Genomic DNA, 19538 nt, shown 5'->3' with positions numbered 1-19538 from the left:
TGTGAAGATTCAGTTATATTAACAGTTAATTAACTATTATTTGTATACAGAAACACTTCAGCACAGAAAGGATTTTTTATTTATGCATAGGCAATGCCCATTAACTAGCACATTTCTAAATTACACAGTTTACATAGCAAATAATTCACTCTACCATTTAAAATTTTAACCTTGAGCCAACAAATGTATTTTTTTTTAGTTGTAATATTGGTGTGTAGGCAGCCATCTCAGGGCATTGTGCCTGATTCTGAGCTTTCAGAAAGAGACAGCTCTACAAATTAGAACTGCTTTCAGGTTAAATCTGTTTAAGAATTCATTAGAACAGTTAGAACAATTAAAAAACAATCTGTTTAAACATTCATTAGAACAATTATTTTTTCTGCATAAACTGGCTGATCGAATAAAACGGATAATTGTGGGCCATATTGACCTTTGTGTGCTCTAGTCAATCTGTCTATGTGCTGCAGCATTGATCCAAGAGAAATCATAGAATCTAAAGCATCTGTATGATAGACCGGTTAAGTAAGTATAGGAACAAACAGAAAATTAATTAAAAAAAAAAAATCCATCAGCACCATCTGCTGGTTAAAGTTGAAGGCTTCATTTAGGATCATATTAAAAGTGGTAGTTCACCTTTATTTTCTTGTATTTATATGGCACTAACACATTTCTGCAGAATTTATACATCATTCACATCAGTCTCTGCCCCAGGTCTTTAGCACATTCATTATGTTCAATTTTTCTCAGGAACCAATTAAACTGCCCATGTGTTTTGAAGTGCAGGAGGAAAAACACACAGACACCCTGAGAACATACAAACTCCTTGCTGATAGTACCCAAGCCACACATCAGCTCAGGACCCTAGTTCTGCAAGGCAGAAGGGGCTTCATTTTTTGTTTTAAGTTTGGATTATTAATCTAACAATACCCTGCAGTGATTGGAATGAGAGAGTGGAGTTAGGACAAGTCATTTGCAATGTGCCCTCTAAAACCTTCTCAGCTAGGTGCACACATTTTAAACTTGTGTGCACATGTGGGAAAAAATGCAAAATGTTCTCACACAAAATTCATTGTTCGCACTACATTTGTTGTGTTTGCTGGCCTCAAAATTTGTGTGCGTGCACACAAGCGAATATAACCTTAAATGCCAGGCCAGCACTTCGGTCAGCTGAAAAGTGCCCAGAGTATTTTTCCTTTTCTGCCTACATATTGCAAAGTCCCAGAGATCATCTGGCTCCCCTGGCAGTGGCTTATCAACCTTAGGTCCTGGGAATGCAAATCTGAAGGAGGCAGATGGACACTAGTAAAGCCAAAAGTTAAGCTATACTGTGGCATAAATGTTGGATGGAGACCTCTTTGGCTGGGGTGATCAGCCCTTGGGTGATACACCCCAGTCTTATACTGTGGAAAACGCTTCTTTTCTCAAAATTTTGCCCCCCGATGCCATGGGTAAGGCTGAAGGGCACCATCTTGCACTGTGGAATCTTCTCCTTCCATAGTTACATTGTTAATTAGATTTGGAAAAAGTCTATTAAGTCCAATATAATTATATATATACCGATACCTATACTAAACTAAGGAGGCGATTCATTAAAACATGAGTTCGAATCCCAAATAGGAAAAATTCAGTTTGGATACAATAATTTCTGAAGATCGCAAATATCACGTAAATGCTTACGAAAAAATTGTATTAGTCACGATAATATCATATTGACGATCCGAAAGTCACGAAATTTTCGTACCGAACGATTGTAAACAGCGGCAGAACGTTTCCGAATTTTTCGCGCTAGCGTACGAAAAAGTCGCACAAGTTCGAAAGAATCGGCGGAAATACGCTTGGATCGTTTGAATGAACGTTCCGAGCGTTCATGTTTTAATAAATCTCCCCCTAAATGTAGATATTAAGATCACAAGAGCTTTGAATAGTATACTTGTTCAAGAAGTCATCCAAGCCCCTTAAAGGCATTAAGGGCTGTGACACACGGGGAGATTAAACGGCGCGCAACAAATCTTCCTTGTCGCGGCTGAATAATCTCCCCGAAATGCCATCCCACCAGCTAGAATGTATATCGCCAGTGGGATGTCATGCTCGGTGCCATGATTTGCCAACGTCGCCAAAGTTTCCTCTCAAGGCAACTTTGGCAAATTACGGCACCGCGTTTGCCATCCCACGGGGGGTTTAAATTCTAGCCGGTGGGATGGCATTGCGGGAGATTAGTCGCCCGCGACAAGGAAGATTTGTTGTGCGCCAATTAATCTCCCCGTGCGTCACAGCCCTATAGGCATTAAAGGAAGCTACCATCACTACACCTGGAGGGGCATTTTACAGCCTCACTGCCCTCACTGTGAAAAACCACCTACACTGCTTCAAATGAAGTTTCTGTTGCGGCCTCAGTACTTAGTTCTTTTCTGAGTGAAAAAGATCCCCATCTCTCTCTGTATAAGGTGTTCTAATGTACTTGATACTCTTTCCTCATAGAGTTTCATTCCTTTAACCAGTTTAGTTGCACGTCTCTGCACTTTCTCCAGCTCATTAATATCCTTCTTAAGGACTGTGAGGCCTTACCAGAGACCTATAAAGAGCCAATATACTATGTTTTCATCCCTCTATCTAATGTCTATTTTTATGCAAGACAGTACTTGTTCTCTCTGCCTTTGTTTTGTAGGCAGGAGGAGAGAATTGGATCCGCTCCCATCTGCAGTTCTGTGTAGCTGCACTGACAGGTACAGTATTGGTCTTAGTGCAGCTACACATAGTGGAGTGGAGACTGGACTGAAAAGGCATGCATATGCATTTTTTAGGCCATTCTTCCCTCTGTTTAGCTACACTTAGGTCGACACTGTGCCTCTACATAGAGCTGCAGATGGGATTGAATCTGCTTCTCTCTGCCTACCTACAAAAACACAGGCATAAAGAAACAGACCATACACCAGGTGTGACTTACTGCACTGTTGTCAGAGGGAGTACAGTATAAGTCTAGGCTGAAGTGATGTCAGAGGCAGCAACGAACAAAGTAGCAAGTGCCAAAACAAGAAACTTGGAAGCAGTCAGCCACCTGTGATTCACAGATAAGAGCTCTGACAGGAAAAGGTGGGGGATTTACAGAGGAGAGTGCACCATGAGATGCTTGAACTTATTGAGACTGTGCAGGAGGAGGAAATCTCAGCACTGGAAGTGGTGAGTAACTGAGCACACTGAGAATGCTAGTACATTGGAGAAACACAGCACCAAAGGATTAAATTAGGCATAGTTAAACAAGCCCTAGCTAACACTAAGGCTGATGCCATGCAGGGCTGATTCTCAGCCTGTGGAAAAACACAGGCCAATAATCGGCTGCTTTGCGGACATCAGCCTCCTACCTTGCCGGCATCCAAAAGCATCGTGTCAGCCCAGGTGCAGGCACACGCAGTGGATATCGGCAAAAAAAATGCAAAAGTTTTAATTTCAAACCAATATCCGTCTTGTGTGCCTGCACCTGGGTGGACACAAAGCAGATGCAGGCAAGGTAGGAGGCTGATGTTAGCAGAGGGTCTGATTCTCGACCTGTGCTTTCCTACCCTATAAAAAGCCTTTCATAGTACCTGACTGGCGCAAGAGAGAGAAGGAATTAACCCTTTTCTTTGCTGGATAGGGATAGAAACCCAAACAGTAAATAAAGCACATTACACATTCAGATGTCTTAGGAATAAAGAATATAGAAAATCTTTATTGAAAAGAGGGTGATAATACAATGTTTCAGTCATAGCATTTCAGAAACCCAGAGGAACTGAATCCATATGTTGTAGACAATCACATAGATATGGTTCAAGCAGAGAAAACTAGTACAGTATTGGTAATACTCTCAGATCAGTTATTGTTTGGTAACCATACACGTGGCGATTTGACAATGTTTCGTGCAACCACACCATTCAGGGCTGAATCGCCTGGTAAGGAGGTAGAAACAATAGGATTTCTACCTCCTTCTGCCGATTCAGCGCTGAAGGGAGATTTTGGTCAGACGCCTTCTATGGCACCCGATCAAAATTTTCAAACTGGTCCGATCAGCGAGTCGTCCGATATCAGCAGCTTCCTGCGATATCGGTCGACTCGCCGACATACCATACACGCACCGAATATAGTACGAAACGAGGTTTCGTACGATATTATCGGTGCGTGTATGGCCACCTTTACCAACCGAGCTGTTTCAGTTTAATTACCCAGGGGAGCTGCTGCCATGAGGAGAGCCCTAGGGCCAAATGATTGAATTAAAATGGCAGATATATGGACCGTTGGGGCGAGGGCCACATCAACAAGCCGATGCGGTCCCCTAACCCATGGGAAAATCAAACCTGCTTGACTGAGATCTGCCCAATTTTGGACCAGAAGGACCTGAATCAGCAGCTGAAATCTGCCAGTGTATGGCCACCTATAGCTAAATATATTGGCTAAATGCACACAGTAAACGTGGAACATAACAAAAGCAATACAAGAACAATTAATGTATGTATACATTTATTTACATAGCAGCACTTGTTCATGAAGGACTTTGCAAAAGTGCAATAAATTAATACAACAAAGGTCAATACAGTAATAAAATAGAAATAATACAAAAGTGTACTGTACCAGTACTAACATCCTCGGCACAACGAAACCACTTGAGGTCTGAGCCCTTATCCTGATTTCTGCCATCACGTCTGTGATTTATATGTTCTCTGTGGGGCTGGGCTGGGTTCAGCAGTAACTGCACCTTCATTACTGATTTGCATGACTTTCGACATAGCATTATGCTCTTGTTTGACTAGTACAGATAATTTCTTCATTTTTTTTCAGTTTAACCACGCAATCGTGTTCCATGTTTCCTAATTAATACATTGAGGGGGTTTTCCTTTTACTGTTATTAGAAGCGTGAACTGTAGGGGGAGCTGTCCCCGTTGTTTCAAAGCTGCTTTACTTTCATTTTCTAGTTCAGTCACCGTGACAATTTGGTGTATATATTGCTCTGCTGTGGGGCTGTTATATCCAACCCTAACTTTCAGCTTGAACTACGTTTCGGAGATTCCGCTTCACTCTTTTTCCTACCGACTTGTGCTGTTGACTTTCCCTGGGAGCCGCAAACTAGGAAGCAAGAAAGCGCTACGCCTGCCGGGGGCCTGACAGGTATGTGTAGCCAGGAGCTGGGTGGCGTTACGCGAGGCGTGACGGAGGGCTGCGGGAGAGAGTAGACATGAGCTCCTGAGCCCTGACAATTACTGGGCGTAGCAGACTGAATAAGAATTCGTATGAAAGTTTCGGATACATTAGTTCTAATAGCAGAAATACCACATGTAGGATAACCTCAGTCGCTGCCAGCTAATGTATGAATAGATACACCTACACTCTGAGAAGAGTTAATGTGTGTTTATGAAAAATAAACTGATTTTCTGGTGAGGCCCATTAACTCCTCATTAGTACATTGTTGCTTTCTCTACTGAGTGCCTATGCTTCTAGTACGCACTCCAGTCTCTGCCTCCACTTCCTGTATAAACGTGCAGCCCCCAGAGCTCCCCACCCACTCCCTGCACTCATACGTTTAACTCTTAAGGGCCTAGTTATTATGCTGTGTAAAAACCAGAGAGAAAATTTGCTGCACATCTACAGGCCATGCAAAAACCATCATAAAATCAGAGTAATATTTTTTATGCAGTTTTTCTCTTGCTGGAACTTACGTAAAATGACGGCGTAAAATCTGGTGTTTGGACGTCAATCTTCTCCATTTATTTCACACAGCTTTTTACACTGTTTTCTCCATACCATAACTGTTCAGCTTTCCGCGGGACTGTGCCGTGTTTTATAGTGCATCCCGATGTCCTGCATTTCCGTAAAAGATTACGCTCCTTGTGCGGCGGCGACAGGCCCTTTTATAAGGTTGTAACCTTATAAAAGGCCCGCCGCCGCACAAGAAGCAGAGCCACAAAAGAAGAAAAAGGAGCGTCTATGGGGGGTACTTTCTATGGGGGCACTCTGTATGGGGGCTACTGACTGGGGTCAATTGGGGGTGCTTTCTATGGGGGGCACTGTGTATGGGGGGCACTGTGTATGGGGGGTAAAGCTGGTAGATAGTTATAACTCACTTATAACTGACTGCCTTCTCTCTATATTTGTATTTTATATGTAGGAGTTGCTATATTGTTTTCCTTAGGTAGTACAGTATGAGGGTATAGCACATTTTGCGTCTGATCCCACCATTTCAACTATATAAAAGGAGTATTTTTTGAAAAGAAAATGGGGTGTGGTAATTGGGGTGTGGCCACAAAGTGTGGGTGTTCAAAAACATTTGCCATGCTGCATGCGACAAATCTTTTTGTCCCTCTTTTCATTTTTCAAATGTTGGGAGGTATGTTTTCTCTGCGAATTCGTTTTACACAGCATAATAAATATGCCCCATAGTATGCCACCTCTTTACTTTTCTGAGCCCCTGCGCCCCCTTCCTTCCAGCGCCTACAAGTTTATAGCTCTCACAGCAGGATTGTGGGCATAAGAAAGTGTGCTTCTCTGTAAATAATAATTATTAACTTATTTATAAAGCATGTGATGTAGATGCAGGAAGCGTAACACTGTAGGGAGCTATTTTTCCCCCAACAGGAGTCCGGGCTCTATTAACTCTGGTGGGGGAAGCGATTTTAGGGTGTTAGGTGCCCTTTAATGTACAGCTGCATTTTATTTTACACGTTATAAAACAAAGGAACAAAGAAAATAGCCATTTTGACACGTCCAAATGTTTACACACTGTTGTAAGGTAGTGTTGATGTAGCATTCTTGGGGTTTTCCAGGTAAGGGGTCTTTGATAATTTGGATCTCCATGACTTAAGTCAACTAAAAAATTATTCAAACATTAATTACAGCCAGTAGGATTGTTTTGCCTCCAATAAGGATTAGTTATATCACTTAGAATCAAGGTACTATTTTATTATTACAAAGAAAAAGGGAAACACTTTTAAAAATTAAGATTATGATGCCATTTGTGTGGGGAGACATGCCCAACTGATATACATTGTAGGCTTTACATGTCCTTTAAGAGTCTGTCAGTTCTTTTTGTAGGGATTTTTCTAATTGGAGGGAGTTTTTATAAGACGCTCCAGAAGACTGGTGTGCTCTCTTTTCTGCTGATATGCTGGACAACAGACATCTCTCTGCGCGTGCAAGTTTCCAGCGTGATTTGCACAAAACAAGAAACAAAACGCATACTACAATGTACATGGTGTCAAATAATCTGTTGCTTAGCAATATAACCTAAATAAACTTAAAAGTCAAACAAATGCTCCAGATCTTACATTTCAGAACTAGGCCCTACATATTATTTATTAATGCTGTTTGTGCAAATTCAATAATGGCTGTGATCTATCACATATTATTTGGCAAAGTGTTGTTGGCTTTCTTTGCAAAATTCTGCAGATCTGCCTATAACTCGGGTGGAAAGTGTTTTTGCAAGGGGAATCTATTCGACACTCAACATGATCTCTACACATGTCTTCTATCTGCAATCTATACTAAAAGGTTCTTTACTTTTTTTATCATTAGAACCGGCCTACTGGTATTTGTAAACCAGGATCATGCAGGATGGACATATTGATGCCTGCATTTATTCTGTTCTCCTCGGTGTCAGCAGGTAGGTTGAAAAAAATCAGTACGGGACTTGTTTATCCAAAATGCTCAGGACCAGGGGTTTTCTGGATAAGGGTCTCTGGAAATTTGTATTTCCATATTTTGTCTACTGCAAAATAATTTAAACATTCATTATACCCAGTAGGTGTTTTATTATTACGGTGAAAATAGAAATAATTAAAAAAAAATGTAAATTATTTGATTGAAATGGACTTTATGGGAGATGGCCATCCCCTAATTGGGAACTTTCTGGATAATGGGTTTCTCGATAATGGATTCCATACCTGTAAAGTAGTTAATGGTCATTAACCAATTTGATTTAGTAGTATGCGGAAGATTAGAGGCCCTGTAACAGTGCTTATTGATCTAATGCCTTATACCAGTGCTGTCCAACTTCTGTTGTACCGAGGGCCGGAATTTTTCCGACCTACGTGGTGGAGGGCCGATAATGGAAGCCAGTTTTGACCACTCCCCTTTTTGAAACCGCACCCACTTAAAACCACACCCATGTTATCACATGACCACACCCATATTAATGGTTGTAGTACAGCAAAAACCTGCCATACTCTGCCGCCCTACCCTGCCTGTGTGTGTGCCATACTCTGCCTGTGTGTGCCATACTCTGCCTTCCCTACCCTGCCGGTGTGTGCCATATTCTGCCTTCCCTACCCTGCCTGCGTGCGCCATACTTTCACTGTGTGTGCCATTCTTGGCTGGTTTGTGCCAAACTTGGCCTGTGTGTGCCATACTCTGCCTGCCCTACTCTGCCTGTGTGTGCCATACTTTGCTTGCCCTATGCTGCCTGTGTGTATGGCACACACAGGCAGCCTACAGTGACACAATGTTGGCACTGCTCCTACAGTCTGCACAATAACTATATATTAAAAAAACTTTTTAATTGCAGTACCACCTCAGTATATGTTCTTTTTGTAGTATGCAGGGATTATTTGTGGGTTTCTACTGCTCCTGAGGTGTGAACAGGGGAACAATGGGGGTGATTACAGCCTGAGCCTGAGGTGTGAACACTGCAGGGGGTGAACAATGCAGAGATTAAAAGGTGTGAACAAAACATTTTTAAACAATACAGCCTGATTACAGCCTGAATCTGAGGTGAGAACCATGCAGGGGGGGCAGTTAATCACAGTACTGTTACAATTTAAAGCTTACACAAGAGTAAGCCATCAAAGCAGCCAGACAGGTGGGGGGCCACACAGAGGGGGGCCGCCAGTTGGACAGCACTGCCTTATACCGTAGCTCTTTCAAAGCCTGTCCTTGACTCAGAACTGCAGAGGATAAGCCTAGTCATGACAGTGTAGAACACTCACAGCTGCTGATAGTTTGGCATGGGGCAGGGAAAGGTCTGCGTTAAGGGCATTATTATTTTGGTAAATCACATAAAAATATATTTTGGAAATGGATAGGACCAATTTAAGTAAACCGTAGTAACTTACTGGTTAAAATAAAAAAAAATCAGTTGGGTTCAAACAAAAATATATTACTGCTGTGCTGGCTATTGCTGGAAGGTATCTGCCTCACTACAGCAAGATATAAAAACTGAGGTACTCGTTGCAAGCTAAGCATTACAGTTCAATAACCAGCAATATATAAACTCAAACTGATCTTGAAAGGTGACCTGAGGCAGGCTACAGTGACAGTTTTATCAGAAACAATAAATATCAGCAAATCTGCTAGCTTGTGTATATTTCTAATGATTTTGCTTTGAATGCAAGTAACACTGTCTGCACCTTTTATATGACTTCTTCACGATGCTGATGTTTTCCCTAGAAATTCATATATTTGGCTGGTACAAACACATCTACAGAGAAAATCAACAAGCAGCGAATCAGGTGATAAGCTTCATTGACGATATACCTACTGGAATATATAACAGCAAAACCAAGATATTTAAATATATAAATGGTTTTGGATCAGAAGGGAAATTATTTGTGTCAGAAAGCATCCAGACTTCCCATTGCCAGATTTGTGAACGTCTGCGTTATGGTGATTATGATGATCTTGTGAGGGACACAAACATGACCTATATGAATGATGGTAAGATTACATGCCATTTACAGTATTTTAGTAACAAAAAGGCACATATATACTTAACCTGCTGTGTTTTCTCCATATTTATTTAAAAATATGGCAATCTGAGGAGTTAGTATTTTCCTGTAGTATTGTGACAATGGGCCTACTTACTCTTTGCAAATTTGCAACTGGGCAATTATTCATGGCAACCATTAATTCTTAGCTTTGCTCAGCTAGCTGCATTGACCCACAGGGGTGTACTCATTAACTTTGTGCCCCTATGTCCAATTTGAGGACAACTGCAATAGAACTATGATATATATATATATATATATATATATAAACAAAATGAAATACTGGCACTCACGTATAATCCACAGCTTGGCCTGGGTGCAATCCTCAAAATTAGAATGAACACGAATTGGAAAAAGAAGCCGCACTCACAGGACTTAAGTACAAAAATAAAAAACTTTTAATGGTAAATCAGTGAACTAACGTTTCGGCTGAACACCTCAGCCTTTCTTTTCTTTGAGAAAGGCTGAGGTGTTCAGCCGAAACGTCAGTTCACTGATTTACCATTAAAAGTTTTTTATTTTTGTACTTAAGTCCTGTGAGTGCGGCTTCTTTTTCCAATTCATATATATATATATATATATATATAATATATATATGCATTTAGTAGGTGCTGTCCAGCTCCAAAAGATTTTGTTAGTGGTCTGCAAACCAGAGAGGAATAAAATATATACAGGTATAAAATGCAATAAAATACAGCCAGGTATATTTGTGTGCTTCAGCACAGAGACAGTCTGGCTTATTTACAACCATGGTGTCATTTGTTTGCACTGTGCCCCTTGCTCACATTGCATCTACTTTTAAGTTGCATTCTTTATATAATATACAAAAGCATTGGTTTCACGGGTGTAATCTTTTCCCTCTTCTCCCCATTCTTCCTGCAGAATAACTTATCAATGGAAATTCCCTGGCCCCGTTTCATCTATGCAAGTGCATATATTTTTAAAAACAAGGGTTTTTAGTTAAAAAGTTATGATCATAAAATTTGCATATCCCAATAAATGCAACCATTTGGGGAAATGACCAGAGGTAAATAGTTGAGAAAATTTGGGATTTACCTTGAGGCTTAGCTAAAAACCCCTGTTTTTAAAATTACATAAACTTGCATAGATTCTAAATTAAATTACTTACAGTATTTGCTAAATCAATCTTACTTTTTAAGTGGCAACAAGATCATAGGCCCAGAAGAAAGTTGAAGTTCAGTGTGCTGAAGTACAAATATCAATGTTTATCAATGTTCCTTTTAATAGATCATATATATATATCTATGTTCAAAGATAGCACAGCACACTGTTATAGAGAAGTATGTGGTGCAAGTCCCCAACAGGCCCGGATTCTCCTTCCACAATATATTTCAAAAACGGACGTTTCGAGCCCGGCTGGGGTAATTTTACATATTTGCAGTCAGTATGCATCTATTAACAGTAGCTTGAAAGCAAAACCCAAAACATGTGTGCTGCTTGTTGTGCTGCAACTGCCATTTTTCTGAAATGACCCTTTCTGCAGTTTGTTTCTCAGTACTCTCAATTCTTTCTTCACAGATTTCTTCTTTCTCCAGTTTGTAAAAGGCTGTGAGCTGGATACTGAAAGTGGGAAGATGAGCAGCTTTACATATTACGCGCTCAATGGGGTACATTTTATGCATGTCGACCTGAAGACTTCACAATGGCAGTCCAGTCACCCAGCTTCTCAGAGAATTGTTCAGATATGGAACAAAAAGTTTGGAATTTACAATATAATCAGTGAAAAGGAATGCCAGGAACGGTTACAAAAAAATCTGGTTTGGCTGTACAGCAAAACAGGTACACTATGCTTCACTAACTTTACCAGCCAGTCATAGTGTTCAGTCAGGGTTGAATAGGGGACACAACTCAAAAGGTATAGTGTTGTGAGCCATGGACATTAGCCCAACAGTACAGCTTTCACTAATCACTGCAAGATTTTGTGCCTGGTTGCAACACTCCAAGTACATTGAAACTCTAAAGAAAACACGGTTTTGCACTTAATGTTTTTCACACCATTAATAATTTAGCCCTTTCATAGGGGAAGGTGCAGTGCACTATCCTCAGTGCCTACAAACTCTGTACAAGTAATTGCTACTGTGATACAAAATTTTCTACAAATGAGAAAGAGAGTTTATCATGGTTCACTATGGACCAAATCAGCTTCTGAATCACTTTGTGAATGTGGAAATGAAAATTCCATATATAGGACACAAAGGAAAGTGAATAAGGATGTGCATGTTACTTCTGCTCCCCCTGTTACACTCTCTTCTTAAACTTTAACTGTTTATTTAAGCTACTCCAAAGGTGAGAATACTTTATCGAGAACCAGATGGCACCGACCCTGCCCGTTTGATGTGTCACGTGACTAGATTTTATCCTCGTGATATTGATGTGATCTGGTATAAGGGGAACATTTCCCTAGTGGATGAGCAGATAAGGGGCGAAACACTGCCGAATGGTGACTTAACATACCAAATAGGAGTGGTTATAGAAGACCCTGAAAGTACTGCAGATTACCATTGCATAGTTAAGCATCGCAGTCTGAAGGAGAATGAAATGCGTGTGGATTGGGGTAAGAAATATTAACAAACCAGAAACAAATGTAAACAAATTAGTAACAAAAGCATACCAAAGCAAGTGTTGATCTATTGCCCAACAGGCAATAGATTAATGAGATCTTCATTTAGATCTAATCATGAAATTAAAGTGTTAAATTTTAGTGAATATGACCTTATATCCATTATTTAATATGTCCATTATGTATATAATATATGGGCCTGGTTTCTTATAAATAATTTGTACCATAGTAGTCCATGTTGCAGCCTGAATCTAGTAATATTCTGTTGGTGAATAGTGCTTGAAGGGCCACTATACTCTAAAATAGTTTGTGCTGTCTAAAGGTGGCCATGCACAGGCTTACCATGGGCATATTGGAAAAGATCTAATTGTTTTTCCACCTTTAGATTTATAATATTTCTCTGTACAGGCTATGAAACACCAAGGTAGTAGTTCCTGCTATGGAGGGTGCTATGTATGGTTCTATTTATTTAACCACACCCCTTGAACTGCTATGCCAAGCCTTTTGTGGGAGCTTGGAATACGATTATACAGTAGAACCCCTTATTTTACATTTTCAGGAAATTAGAAAACATCCAAAAAAAGGTAAAACCAGGTAAATAAATTCTATATTGGTGGGACCTCAAAAATACACTGTAAAATGTTTTTGGCTTCTGCACCAGGCCAGGGCAACCACAGCCCTTTAGCAGGGTAAATCTGTGCCCCCAAAGATGCCCCAGTAGCTCCCCATCTTCTTTTCTGAGCTTAGGGACCCACTCACAATATACTGTAAATATAGAATATAAATGTCACAATATAAGGCTGATCAGATTATTAGTACATAGCAGCTCTGAAGCCAGCACAGTAAGCATCAGAAATTAGTAATCAGCCCTGTAGCATCAGCTTCTATGGCAGGCAAATCTCATTTTCTGATTGATAATTTGCAACAACCCCTACACTTAGCTTCTCAGCAGCTGCCCAGAGAGCACTGAGCATGTGAGTGTCACAGATACTTCTAACGGAGTCTAGTATGGTGACAACTTTGAAGGCCTGGATCTTTACTACTATAAAGATGACAATCCTTTAGGTTGGTGCAATAAGTTTGGTATATTTAAACTGGCATTTCTTGCCATATTCATTTTTATGGTTTAGTTCTCCTATGTAAATTTGAGTTTTCACTGTAGAACAATAGGAGGTGATAATGAAGCTTGTAGCTAACCCACCAAAGAGAAAATGCATGCTTAGCCAAAGGTAAAACTAAAATCCTTGCCAGTAATGCCTACTTAGAAGGGAGGAATAAATTAAACATATGGGATCTATCATCCAGAAACCTGTTTTCCACAAAGCTCAGAATTACAGGAAGGCCATCTACCATAGATTCCATTTTAATAAAAAAATTCACGTTTTAAACAATGATTTACCTTTTCTCTGTAATAATAAAACAGTACCTTATATTCAATGGTAGCTAAACTATGTGAATCCATGTTGGTGGCAAAACAATCCTCTTGGGTTTATTTAATGTTTAAAATATTTTTTGTAGGTATGGTGATCCAAATTATGGAGAAACTCATTATCCCTTTATCGTAAAACCCCAGGTCCTGAGCATTATGAATATCCGGTCCCATACTTCTACAGTGTAAATACATTTAACCTTTAAAATTTACATTATGCAAAAATGAGGGTATAGTGGCTCTTAAAGCATATCCTAAAAATCATCTTGTGCTTTTTTCACACACTGCCCGCAATAAATGCCTCTAGAAGGCTAAATAAATATCTTGGCCTGCTGCTGGGGGTATTTTATAAGCCTTGCCAATATAGTACACAGTATGATACGTGAATGTATCTCTATGTGGGAATGAAGGAAAAAGCATCTAATGAATGTTTTTTTTCCATCTAACAGGTGCACCAGCTGCAACCATCAAAATAGTTTGGATCTATGTGCTCATTCTGTTTTTGGTTTTATTACTGGTTGCTGGAATTATACTGTACAGGATTAAGGTAATTTGTAACACACTGGATATTTATGATCTAGCCTGGCATGTCAAAAAAATAAATAATATTTTGTATAATGAATGAAATAGATTGTAGTACATTAGGGTCAGTTTTATCAAAATTTGAGTTTTTCGAGATACAAGAAAAAAAACAAATAGGAATTGGGAATTTTTTAATTTTTTTAACTATTTCTATTTTTGCTCAAAAACTATAAAAAGGTGAACCACCCCTTTAAGTATTTCCATAATCTTGTTATTTTGTGAATCATAACGTTTTTCTTTACAGAAAACCGCACAGTGCTGAGTGCTGTATTTTTTACATCTAAGGCAGTGCCTAAAGCTGGCCATACACGTGGCGATCTGACGATGTTTCGTACGACCATCGGTCGCACGAAACATCGTCAGATCCGCCACACACCATTCAGGGCTGAATCGGCAGGTAAGGAGGTAGAAACAATAGGATTTCTACCTCCTTGTGCCGATTCAGCTCTGAAGGGAGAATTTTGGTCAGGCGCCTTCTATGGCACCCGATCAAAATTTTCTAACCTGGCCGATCGGCGAGACGACCGATTTCAGCAGCTTCCTGCGATATCGGTCGGCTCGCTGACATGCCATACACGCACCGATTATCGTACGAAACGAGGTTTCGTACGATAATATCGGTGCGTGTATGGCCACCTTAACACCTACAGGATTAACTCCCAAACTGCTGTCCCAAAATTAAGAACAAATCATGGGGTCTGTGACAGAGTCTCTGTGTGCAGCACTGTATAAAGGAAAATGAGATGGGGGGGCATAGGGGCATGTTTTTACCTTGTTTTGTCATTCAGAATGTTTAAGCTAAGGGGCTGATTTACTTACCCACGAACGGGTCGAATGGAGTCCGATTGCGTTTTTTTCGTAATGATCGGTACTTTGCGATTTTTTCGTATGTTTTGCGATTTTTTCGGATTCTTTACGAATTTTTCGGATCCAATACGATTTTTGCGTAAAAACGCGAGTTTTCCTATCCATTACGAAAGTTGCGTAAAAAGTTGCGCATTTTGCGTAGCGTTAAAACTTACGCGAAAAGTTGCGCATTTTTCGTAGCGTTAAGTTTTAACGCTACGAAAAATGCGCAACTTTTCGCGTAAGTTTTAACGCTACGCAAAATGCGCAACTTTTTACGCAACTTTCGTAATGGATACGAAAAACTCGCGTTTTTACGCAAAAATCGTATTGGATCCGAAAAATTCGTACAGAATCCGAAAAAATCGCAAAACATACGAAAAAGTCGCAAAATGTTCGTTTTCAAGTCGGAACTTTTCCAATTCGAGTCGGATTCGTGGGTTAGTAAATCAGCCCCTAAGAGTGCCTGGTGACCCAAGGCACTAGGGGCCCTTTCTCTTCCACCCAGCACGGAGTAGAGAGGGAGCTCTAAGGGCTGCAATTTTTGCTACTTGAGCCTATCTCTTTAAAAAATGACTCTTTGTAGGAGAGTTTTTTTTCACACACTGGAATTTTCTGTACATCAATAAATACATTAGCCATGCACTAGATTCTACTACATTAAATACCTTGTCTTTATTATCCCAAACCTTGAGCAAGAAGAGCTTAAACTAGGCTGTCAGCATTATAAATGCTTATAAGGTGCTTTATTTGCTTATTTGTTTATAGAAATATATTTAAAATAATATATAGACAATGCACTATAGAAAACAAACAAACTTTTTTTTTGTCTTCCAACAGTCAGAAAATCAACATTCACAACCCCGTGTAAATCGTGCATGGGATGCACAAGACCAGCAGGAGCTAGATCATATGAATGTGGAGACCACACATTAAACAAACATATATTTCAAAGGAGCAGTTCACCTTTAAGTTACATTTTGGTATGTTATAGGCAACAGAAGAGGTATGTGCCTAGCCCCCCCATGCATACACTTTGTGCCCTAGGCATGTGCCTCTATTGCAAAGTCATGGTATCTAGCCTTCTAAATACTCCTGGAAGGCCAATCTGCAGGTCAGTTATGTTGACATTATGTGTAAACATACATTATTTGTCCCAAATGTTGTTGGCTAAATTAATTATTTACATCTGTAACTTTGTTATGGACTAAGGAGGGCACTTAAATTTGGGGGTGTTGGAATTTCTGTTAAAGGAACCTTTTTTAGGAAGGCCAATGTAAATACAGCCATAAGCACTCACAGAAAAGCTGCAGTCCTCTATCAATAGAAACACAGGATTTCTTGTCTTCTTTTGTGTAAACATGTTCTTCAGTATCAAACATTCTCTCACAGAAAAATCCTTCATTCCCTGGGCCCTCTGTGCAGCTCTCTCCCTTCTCCTGCCTATTAGAATGTGTGATCTGAGCTACCAGTAGCTAGAGCTGCAGAACGGAAGTTACAGAGACCTAGCTAAAATGGCAGCTGCTATCTTAAACAAACAGAGGGAGCTTCTAGGGCTCTTAACTCAGGTTTGTTATTATTGCAGCTAATCTATTGCCTTTCCTTTTCCTTTAAACTCTACCCTAGATGGCTGCTGATTCCACCCCCTACAGGTGTTCAACAGTATCAGTAAAATACCCCAACTCCATTGATTAACAGTAGATTACTGGGAGGACAGTTTATGGTTCTTCCACCTAGGTGGCCAAATCAAGCAAAGATGTAGACATATGTTACATAATGTTACAAGCGCCAGGGGCATCACCATGCCCATCACCGCATGCACCCTGTGCTCTGCTGCAATTATGATTATTGTAACCTTTTTTCAATTTGCCTTTAAAGCTGCCTCTTGCTTCTTGAAACATTTAAGGATTGTATCTAATGGGAACACATTTTTTAGAAGAAATAAATGGTTGTTACAATTGTGAGTAGAACCACCTTAAGGGTGAAGACACACAGCCATTTCTCGAGAGCGGCGGATTTCAAATCCGGCCACCCCCTCCCCATGCGCGAACAAGCTCCCCAATCGCGCATGCGCCCCTAAATTTGTGCCACCCTAGGCCTGGGCCTTTGTGGCCTTGCCACAAATCCGGGCCTGCTTGTCGGGGCTACTAAAAAAGACAATGCTGATCATTTACACATTGTCACTATGTGTGTTTAAGCAGAGGCAATTCTCAGTACTGTCTATGGCAGGGTATTTTCTGGCGTTTAGTAGCCTTAAAAAAGTAGCTGCTACTAGTAGCTCAGCGTGCCTTCACCCTTAGTCAGCAGATGGAGCTTTATAGCTGTTACATATTATTATACTTTTTAAACCACTTCTTCTTAGTTTCTTTTAAGGCAGATATGGCGTTTGCATATGCTTTTGCATGTAATTTTGTTTTGCTTACATTCTGTAGGCACGTTTGTTTGCTTTTCTAACTTTATTGGGCACTTCATGGTGTATGGCTGCTCAGCTTTCTCATTAAGGATTTTCTACCTTAATTAGCTGGGGCTTAAAAGCTTTTTTTCGCACTAGAGCTTCTGAGATAAGGGTAAGTGCAATATGGTCTCACTCCTCAGTCACACTGTTTGCTGGGGGACTAATCAGTTTGAATGCACCATACAGTTGTTTACTCAGATAGGCAGTGTAACGCTCATGCATATAGAGGGGCCTTGGCACAAGCTGACATATTTTTATGTATATTTATTTACAAAGACTGAAATTTGCAATAATATTATTTCTACTTGTACTGTATGTTAATGTAATGTGGGAATGTAAACATTTTAAGCATGACTGACTTTCATTTTATGTGAAAATTAAAGGACAAGTAAAGTCCCCCAACTCATATTTTAAAATAGCAAAACCTGTTATTCTTAAAGATACATGTCACAGTTTGTCATTTCTGCCAGGGACCTGGCCACTGTTGTGAATCAGGCCACTCTTCCTCTCAGCTTTGTTAATATAGTTCCATCTGATGACCATTTGTAGCATTAGCTCTGTAAGAATTTCCTTGTTCTATGTGAACATTTTCTGGACAGAAGAAGTGGCAAAACTTTAAAATGGCGGAAATGACATCCTACATCGTGTAAGAATTGCTGGTACAGTTTTGTACATAGAAACGCTGCTAAAAAATGACTTTTTATGAGTGCTTGTTATGATGGTACCATTTCATATCTGGGCTTTCCTTGTCCTTTAAGCTATGCATGTGTATATACATTATTGTAAACATTTTTATACTGGTCAAAGAATTTATGTATTTTTTTAAGTTTATTTGTGATCTATACTGTTTTATTGTACAGCGCTGCAAATGTTTGCACTTTCTAAACACATGTTAAGCAAAAAAGTGTTGGTTGTATGGTAATAAACTTACAAACAAAACATTTAAACAACTGCAAATCTGGAAGAGATGTATTAAAGTTGCCTTTAATACAAGGTTAAATAATATAAATCTAAAGAAATTAAACTGTATATTTATCAAGGGGCTGTCTTAAAGATATCCTAGGGCTCAGTTTATGGAGTTCAGTTGTGCAGTTGACCAAAAAAAACCCTATGGGTAGTAATGCAGCAAGCTGTAGAGGCAGTGACTTAAAGGAATTCTAAAATGTAACCAAATAAAATATTTGCATATTTACATCAGTTCATAGAGAATGTGTTGGTCTAGGAACTGCACGTTGTCGTACAAACCCCACCAACCATACATCGTTAAAGGGATTCTGTCATGATTTTTCTGGTGTTCTTTTTATTTCTAAATTACACAGTTTACACAGCAAATAATTCACTCTGCCATTTAAAATGTTAGATTGCAGGATTCTGCTGGAGAAGCTCTATTAATTAATGGGTTTTGGAAAAAAAACATGTTTTCCCATGACAGTATTCCTTTAGACAAAAAAAGTCTGCCTGGCTGGTAGTGGCACCATCCTGGCAGATCAGTTTAGTGAGTGCTAATGCACATGCACTGCCAGGATCATGGCATTGCCACCAGGAATATTTCTAACCAAAGAGGTGGACTGGCTTTAAAAGAAAGGAGTCACTAGGGTTCCAGTGGAAGTGCTGGGGTTGCCTACTTTAAAGCCTTTCCTTGTTCTTTAAGTCCTACTGATCTCAGGTAGCGAAATGCATGAATATATTTATGACATTGGGTTATTGTTAAATTAGTTTTATAGGCCAGATTTTTCCTGTGCATCTTTTGTATTTTGCAAATAAAGCTAAAATCTTTTTTTTCTACAATCCTGCCCTGCTAAATATGGAAGGCCTGTGAAATGCATTAAGCTTAGGACTCTTTTAAATGGTTGCACCCTGGGACTTGTGTCCATGATTTGATCCCAAAATTGCTTATCTTTTCATCACTGGAGCAGGATTGTA

General features: G+C 39.8%; 1 protein-coding gene across 1 annotated transcript; it reads left to right on the top strand.

Annotated features, from left to right (window-relative positions):
* Positions 1-4912: 4912 nt before the first annotated feature.
* Positions 4913-17309, top strand: mhc100494167 (HLA class II histocompatibility antigen, DP beta 1 chain-like [provisional]). The gene is made up of 7 exons (XM_002934793.5): positions 4913-5136; positions 7537-7624; positions 9406-9672; positions 11262-11522; positions 12019-12297; positions 14182-14279; positions 16001-17309. The coding sequence occupies exons 2-7, from the start codon at positions 7576-7578 to the stop codon at positions 16094-16096; spliced, it is 1050 nt and encodes a 349-aa protein (XP_002934839.3). The 5' UTR covers positions 4913-5136; positions 7537-7575; the 3' UTR covers positions 16097-17309.
* The last annotated feature ends 2229 nt before the right edge of the window (positions 17310-19538 follow it).

Source organism: Xenopus tropicalis, chromosome 1 (assembly GCF_000004195.4).
Source record: "Xenopus tropicalis strain Nigerian chromosome 1, UCB_Xtro_10.0, whole genome shotgun sequence".
NCBI lineage: Eukaryota > Metazoa > Chordata > Amphibia > Anura > Pipidae > Xenopus > Xenopus tropicalis.
This window is presented reverse-complemented; position numbering and strand designations above follow the sequence as displayed.

Excerpts from the sequence above, each read along its gene's own strand:
- mhc100494167 (XM_002934793.5), top strand. The coding sequence starts at position 7,576 with ATGGACATATTGATGCCTGCATTTATTCTGTTCTCCTCGGTGTCAGCA. Across the intron at positions 9,673-11,261 it reads CATGACCTATATGAATGATG|ATTTCTTCTTTCTCCAGTTT; the intron begins GTAAGATTACAT and ends CTTTCTTCACAG. Across the intron at positions 14,280-16,000 it reads TTATACTGTACAGGATTAAG|TCAGAAAATCAACATTCACA; the intron begins GTAATTTGTAAC and ends GTCTTCCAACAG.